At 41.9% G+C, this 8,284-nt stretch overlaps 1 protein-coding gene across 1 annotated transcript; it reads left to right on the top strand.

The window, feature by feature from the left end:
• The first annotated feature begins 1,142 nt into the window (after positions 1–1,142).
• On the top strand, positions 1,143–2,618 carry LOC148022823 (uncharacterized). The gene has a single exon (XM_087695265.1). It carries the CDS (start codon positions 1,143–1,145, stop codon positions 2,616–2,618), a length of 1,476 nt encoding a protein of 491 aa, XP_087551391.1.
• The last annotated feature ends 5,666 nt before the right edge of the window (positions 2,619–8,284 follow it).

The raw sequence follows: 8,284 nt of genomic DNA, 5'->3' as shown, positions 1-8,284 counted from the left end.
ACACACTAAACTGCACCCATGCATATCACCAAAAGAGGCTTGGCCCATTCGTATTCAATTTGTGGTGTGTGGTTATTGGTAGTGGTTCAATTCCGGTTAGTCACTCAGTCCCTTTTGTAAATAAACGTGTTGTCTTCTTGTGCATTGGGCATGCTTGAATTTTAGGACGGGGAAATCCCCTACCCAGAAGTGTCCTCCAACCACGAAAAATCGAATCCAATTATCTTTTCACATGTAATCTGGTGGACACCTCTTTTTCCACTACCTGTCCCGGTGTGTAACCGGCCTAAGGTCATCACCATCATCTCATCATCCTAATATATTAAAATGATAATATACGACCTCTCCAAAATAAGTAATGAGGCGATCATGATGAATCATGGTGGATTGCATGCACTGATTCTATGTCGGGCTTGCCGCAGAGAGAAGAGAGCGAGAGAGAGACAGAGAGAGAGAGAGAGCGCGCTAACCAAGCTTGAGCTTGACAGTGCAGAGAGAGAGAGAGAGAGAGAGAATATGGATTGCATGCACTGATTGTAAGTTGGTTTGCCGCCGCAGAAAGAGAGAGAGTGTGTGTGTACAAAGACACATGGAGGGGAGGATGCCTGGTACTTCCAGCGGCCAGCATAGCAGCCCTCGCGATGACAAACTAGAGACTAGCGTTTTCCCTGGTCTGGATCCATCGGCGCTAGTGATGGTAACTCTCGACTTCGGTACCACCTTCTCGGGCTTCACCTTCTCGCACCGCTCCTCCCCGCACGACATCCACATCAACTGCGACTGGCCCCTGCAGCGTGAGGCCTCCTCTGTGCCCGACTACAAAACGCAGACCAGCTTGCTATACCGTCGCATCTCCTCGCCTTCGACGTCCACATCGATATCGTCTGCATCCAGCCGTAGAGTCCGGGCTGTACCTAACCGCGATTCCGATGTCGTGCTCAAAGATTGGGGATGGCCTGCCCTTGTCCAATTCAAACAGGCCCTCCAACTTTTGGAGAAGCAACCTCCAGCGAAGAGAGCCCGGCATGGATCAGAAGCTGGTGATAATTCAAACAGTCCTGACAGCAGACTATCTTACTGATGAGATTGCTATCAAGACGAGTGTCCCATGCACGCAATCGCTTCCTTGCGAAAGTACTTTCATGACTAATTTCAAGTTATATCTAGCAGAACAAGCTCCTTACAAAGGTCAATCCAAATCGAAGGCTCTTCCTCAAGGCCTTTCAATTGAGTCTCTCATCGTCGACTACCTCAAGAAAATATCACAATTTATCTTGCATTACCTGAGGGATAGGTATGGTGGGCAATTGATGATGAAGGATATTCAATGGTGTCTTACCGTGCGAGCAATATGGGCAGAAGCTGCCAAGCAAAAGATGAGGAAATGTGCTCAGGAAGCTGGTATGGTCAAGGGAGTGTCAAGCAGAACATGCTCAGAGGATGCAAGCCCTCATCCATTAAGAGTAGTTCTGGAGCCAAAGGCTGCATCTTTGCATTGTCTCCAAAATGCTAGATTCTTGTCCATCAGAGAAGGGGAAAGGTTTGCTGTGGTTGATGCGAGCGGAGCCACTATTGATTTGGTTGTGCACGAGAAAGTTCCTGGTACAAATTTTGAAGTGAAGGAAGCTACAAAGAGTACTGGATGCGTTGGAGGTGGTGTCTTTGTTGATGAGAATTTCCTCTCTTTCTTGAGTGCCAAAATCCCTTGTTTGCCTGTCTTTTTGAAGACAAAGCCATCCTACCTTTTCAAGCTGTTACAGGCATGGCAGTCCATTAAGTGTACCTTCGATGGAATGGACACACCATTTGCTGAGATTGATTTGCCACACGCCCTTGCAGACATGTGGTCCAAGGAGGATCTAAAAGCCGGGTATCCTCAGCATGAATATGGGGAGCTGACATTATCATGTCAGGACTTGAAACACATAATAAATCTTGAAGTTCAAAAGGTTATAGACTTGATACAGGAACAACTGGTCCATGGAATAAAGGCAATCCTGCTGGTGGGAGGCTTCTCAGCTTCACCATATCTGCTGAAAAGAGTTTGTGAAGCTTTTGAAGGGAAGGTTAGAAGAATATACAATCCCCCAGATCCTGGCAGTGCAATTTGTCAAGGGGCTGTGTTATTTAGCATGTCAAAGCAGCCCATATCATGTAGGGTTTCCAGGAAAACTTACGGGATTCGCTGTGCAAAATATTTCAGAGATGGAGTCGATCAATTGAGTTACCTTTTCTTGGATGATGATGGCAATGCCATGTGCAAAAATGTTTTCTCAGTGCATGTCAAGATGGATGATGTAGTTCTCATTGATCAGAGTGTAGAACATACATACTACCCCATATATCGCAACCAGAAAAAGATGAAACTCTCTTTATACAGCAGTACAAAAGAGGTAAATCCTTCATACACAACTGCTGAAGGTTGTCAACTAGAGGGTAGTATTGTCATTGACATTTCACAGGACATGGCGAAAGGCAAAGCGCGGGAGGTGTGTGTGCGCATGCACTTTGGCAGGTCTACCATTGAGATGTCTGCTAAAGGCACCAATTTTGGTGATGGCAGCACTCTGGGTATGCTACCTGTTAACTTTGATCAAGCCATGGATCTACGTGATTAATGAGCTAGGGAGTCTGAAGTTTAAAATATAACACATGCCACCTTTTTGTATGTAGCTTCTCGTGTGTTTATAAAAGCCAGCTAAGGCCATAAGAGCCTTTACTAGACAGATTATTAATCTTAAGGTAAGGTGCAAGGTGTACAGTTTTTGTAAAGGGCACCTTTCTAAGAAGCTGGCTAGCTGCAAGCTCCCAGCTCACTTCAACCTTTTGTAAATATTCTCTCTTATGTTTTGCTTAAAGAATAGTATAATCAGAATTGACATGCTGGAATATTTTTTGGTAAATCATTATGGCAGTTTACTTATTTCCAAGGGTTTTATCTCAATGATGTTTGCACTGAAATTAGCTCAATGAAGTAGCTTGTGTAGTAATGAGGTTTGAGTTGGAGTAATCGGATTCTTCATGTAGGTTTTAGCTCTCTGACAGTAAGGGTGAAAGTAAGATAACCAATTGGTTGAGGAACTGACACAGCAATTGTGCAACCTGGCAGTCTGCATGGTGCTTTGCTGGTGGGTGAGGATTTGTAAAAATCTGAGGCTAATGCTGCAGTGTTAGATGCGACCTTATTGTGGCTTGTGGGTGAACTTGGGGAAGCAGTGGCTCATGCCAAATGTGTAGAGGCAGTTGAAGTTATGCTTGTCACCACCAAATGTGCAGAGGCAGTTTGTCACCATATGCTTATGTATCCTACAATTGGTTGAAGCTTTACTTGAGGGATACTATTGGGCTAACTGTGCATCTGAGGTGAACTGGTGTCTTCAAAACTAATGATTGATCTGCAATTCAATAATTATCCTTGGACCTAATGCCAGTCCAATTGTCCAGATTTCTTTAGTATATTTAGGGTAAAGGAGCCAGTAAAGTGATACTTAACATTAATAAGGCAATAGCTCACTTGCGAAATGGTCTTGGTCCGAGTTGCTTATATTGTTAGCTCATGCCAGTACCCAAAAAGTGTCACCTGATTGATAGCTGTCTTTTTACAGGCTCCTCTGCTCCTCTACCCTGTAGTGTTCTGACTTTGCGTTGTAAGCCTTGTGTATTCCAACCTCCCTCCTGTGACTTTGTTGATAGCAATAGTTCCTTGCCTTTCTGCATGTATTTTGCTTCCCACACGGAGGTGGATAGGTGGCCTTGGATCAACATCTGTTGTATCACACTCTTAAGAATTGGCAGTCAATGTTCTGGAGTGTTACATCCACAATAAACATTGGTGAGAGTCCTTGCACTGTTTGGTTCATGGCATTTTAAACGATTATGTTTCTTATAGCTGTAAGATTTGAAAGGAAGTTGCATTTTGGTCCTGAGTTCTCATATTTATGATGAGTAGCAAGTCTTACAAGGAGGTTCTGGAATCAGCAAAAGGCAGAGTCTTCCATAGAGGTTCTGGAATCAGTAAAGGGCAGGTTGGCCAAAATAAGGGCAGGCCCACTAACAATGGGGGATATCATGAAATGACTGTACTTGCAAGAGTGTTGGGCTAACAGTATAGTGCTAAATTAGACAGTACTACATAGGCACGACTGTTACTGGGGTACACCTTGGCTAAGCTAAAGGTCTCCATGAGCCACAGGGTAATTATTGAAATTGTGGTTACAAGTGTCCCAAGACCACCACCCTGTATTGTTGCATGAATGTTCTGTCTTTTAAATGTTAAAACATGTCTTCTGGATCAGATCACTCAGATGTGAATCTTAATTGGTTGCACATCTTTGTGTTTTTCTATTGACAGATATGATAGATATTCTAGCTTGCATGTGGTTTCCACCATGTGCCAGACAATCCTAGCTGAATGCTGTATCTCATTTGCAGCCTGCCTTTGATATGGATGGCTGCCTTTTCATGACTGCTACAAGATTTATATTCACTGCTGGCAGTGGGTGCTGTCCCTAATAGCACTTTGACAGGTTTGTGCTTTCACACAGACTTCTTGTTCTGGGCTGTGTGAACCTGATGTGCCTCATCAGGTCATCCTATGTTGGCAGTCCCTTCCAGCTGGTGGTGAGTGTGGGAGCTAGAGAGCTAGGCAAACAATCAGCTCGCAAGCCCTGATGATGGTGGCTGAAGTAGAGCAGTTCTCAAAACCTTTTGCCAAGCCTTACAATGCCATGTCAGGAGCATGTTAAATGCTATAAACATTAACAACTTTTATGATAACGGCTAAGACTAACTATGATTGTTAGTGCCTTCTAAGTTTACCATAGTTTAGAGATGGGCGACTCCTAGGTTAATTTACCTAGGTGTGGTCGATGGAGTTGATGTTCACATTGTGTGGCCATGGTACTTGTACTTGCCTGCTGAAATTTTGAGACTTGGTGCAATGCAGGTAGTTAGTCCAAAATTAGAGCTACTTCAGTTTGCCAAGCTCACTTGACTGGCATTGAGTGGGGAAAAGTGGCTAAACATGGCGGGGACAGCACAACAATGGGACTAGGCAGCCGGCTGTTAAGTGATGATTGATCGTAAACCCTAAACCATTCCTAGTTAAGGGGTTTGCCTAGGGCATGGTCCTTACATTCTATAAGGTGATAGTCTTGGACTGTTATAACTATAACTTCACTAAACTTTTCTCAGCCTCCTTGAATAGCAATGCATATTCGAAAGATAATATGGAAAGATGTGTATGTGTGTGTCTCACATTATACAAAGATAGATTCTTATGTATACATGTATATGGATATATGAGTATGAACATACCTATAAATGTGTGTGTGCATGTACATGTGTCTACAAATGTGGTGTACACACAATATCCATGCATGTGTATGCATATTAAGTAAACCATACTTATACATAGTAATCATTCCCGTCACATTTTACATCATAAACCTAATTGCTTACATTCTTAATTTGCTATAGCATCCAAGAATTAATGACCATGACATGTGAGATGGTGAAGCAAGATACTAATGTGCAGGTAGTGTTCTAGTTAAAATCAATGAGGTGATAGAGAAGTGCAAATAACCCCAGCCAATTTATAAGGGTTTATGGCATATCATTGTGCTCAATAACAAACCAAAGAATGTCATGGAGGGTAAGGAGAGGTCTTTGCTATTCCATGGAGAGAGCTATCCGCTTCATCTCATGTACCCACATATATCAAATACCTATGTATAGCATGCACATGCTTATATACATATTGGGTAAATATGCATTGGGTGTAATGTTTTAAAACGTTTATTCTTTTTTAAATGAAATGAAAGAAAAGACAAAAATGGCCACTGCTTGCTTTGACATCGTTGTTGTCATCAAGTCTAGCATCACCGTGGAGTTCATCTTCACATACAAAAAGCCATGATTGTGATCCTCAAAGCTTGGACACTAATCTTGAAGCAACAAAGCTCGCAGCAAGAACTCACAGATTGACGAAAAAGTTGCATGTGCTACCCCAAAGCACATGCAATAGCTTGGTAGCAAGAACTCACAAATTGACGAAAAAGTTGCATGTGCTACCCCAAAGCACATGCAATAGCAAGAACTCACAGATTGACGAAAAAGTTGCATGTGCTACCCCAAAGCACAACACAATAGCTTGGTAGGGAAGGCTATATAAGCCTTAGCCCCAAGGCTTAAAGGGGACATTTTTTATATAGGGAGAATGTGCGACCAACATGTGACACACACACACAGAAGGGAGTTAGAGATAGGGATAGTTAGGGATGGGTACCATTTTTTGTTAGGGTTGCGCACTCATTCACACCTATATATCTAGAGTGTAGAGATTCTTTTTCTCCATTTCCACCAAACTACTTGCCATTTCCTTAGCTTGTTCACCTACTCCAAAGCAATACTTGTCTACCTGTCCCATTCTTCCCATGTTGTGTCATCAATACCCTGTTCTTATCATATCTCCTATTCATGTCATTATGCCTTAAACCCTTCGAAGATTCTACCATAATCGCATTACCCAATCTACCCCTCTAAAGAAAATTTAAAACATATTTAGGAATTCTTGGAAAAAATCACAAACTTGGGACAATTCTTTGTGTTACAAGTTGTTGAGGAGAGGTTGCATTGTGCTAGGTTGTTGCACATAAGGAGTTTATTTTAAAGGAACTAGTATTGTTTGTCTCAACACTTTAAACTAGCATCTATATGCACACTATAGTATATAGAAAAACACACACGCACACACACACACACATACACCCATGATGAAGTTTGTACACACCCTAGAGTAGCCACATAAATGGTCATACACATTCCTTTAACTTGTCATGAGACATACTCATCAAGCGATTGACTATGATAACATCTTGAACAAGAAACAAAGTTTAAGTAGCATGAAATTCTTTAATGAATTGCAAAGGAAATTCCATGGCATTACTCAAAGATTACATTTTCCATGATTTTTTGTGAAGCATTGCTAAAAGCTTGTGTGTATGCATCTCTAAGCAAGGCTAGTCAATCATTCCTCCTCATTAGTGCTTACATTTGATGGAGTCTCGACCTGATCCAATTTTAGGTTTTCTTTGGTCTTGAGCATTACAAAATTTGGAATCTTTACTTTGTTAGGTTATCTTTTACCCCTAGGCTTCCATGCCCAAATGATGCAACCAGTGCCTTTCCAACATTGTGGATCATTTATGTTCTCACGCTAATACTTCTTCCAACAATTCATGTAAGCCTCTACATCACTCGCATTCTTTCTCTTTGAAATTGGGAGTGCATACAAGAAGCGATATTTTTTTGGCAACCTCGAGTTTTATTCCACATAGTCCTCTTGGCCCTCTTTTTCTTTTGGGCATATTCAATCACCAATGCTGCTCCTCTATTGCCTCCACCACCACCACCACCACTAACACCGCCACCACCGCCACTACATGTTACTCTCCCTCTCCTCATTAGAACCACAACCAATTTTCCTCTCTCTCTCTCTCTCTCTCTCTCTCTCTCTCTCTCTCTCTCTCTCTCTCCTCATATGTTAGGGACCAACCACCGACATCTCACTCCCCTCAATAACATTACTACCACTAGCACTGCCACTACACCACCACATCTTACTCTCCTCCTCATCATTAGAACCACAACTGATTCTCTTCTCTCTCTCTCTCTCTCTCTCTCTCTCTCTCAACACTAGTAGTTCTCTCTCTCCTTAATTGCTTTACATCACTACATTAAGCTTATGTGATTATTTTTATAATATTATCACAATGTTAGTGGTCGAATTGCGCACACAAGCGATATCACACTCTGTATACATTCTCATCCCCCCTCTCTCAACTATTTGCATACATGTTATAATTATATTGTGATGTATTAGTACTTCAATTGTGCACACATGAGTAAAACTAGATACATTTAAACTAGATACATGTACACTTACACATTCCTCTCTCTCTCTCTCTCTCTCTCTCTCTCTCTCTCTCTCTCTTATATGTATTAGTACTTCAATTGTGCACACATGAGTAAAACTAGATACACTTACATTTACACATTCCTCTCTCTCTCTCTCTCTCTCTCTCTCTCATATGTTGGGGATCCATGACATGCATCTCCCTCTCCTTCTGAATAACAATCTCCTCATCCTCCTCCTCCTCCTCTCTCTCTTTCTCTCTCTCTAACAATGCTTTAGTAATTCTCTCTCCTTAACTTATTTAGATTAAGTTGATGTACTTATCTTTGATAATATTATCACGATGTTAATGGTTCAATTATGCATATA

The sequence above is a fragment of the Lygodium microphyllum genome, chromosome 16 (assembly GCF_053477565.2).
Source record: "Lygodium microphyllum isolate KBCC chromosome 16, Lygodium_microphyllum_v1.1.10, whole genome shotgun sequence".
Lineage (NCBI taxonomy): Eukaryota > Viridiplantae > Streptophyta > Polypodiopsida > Schizaeales > Lygodiaceae > Lygodium > Lygodium microphyllum.
The sequence above is the reverse complement of the archived record's forward strand: the minus strand, read 5'-3'. Positions and strand labels throughout refer to the sequence as shown.

What these genes read in the sequence shown, in the direction of transcription:
- LOC148022823 (XM_087695265.1), top strand. Translation starts at nt 1,143, where the DNA reads ATGACTAATTTCAAGTTATATCTAGCAGAACAAGCTCCTTACAAAGGT.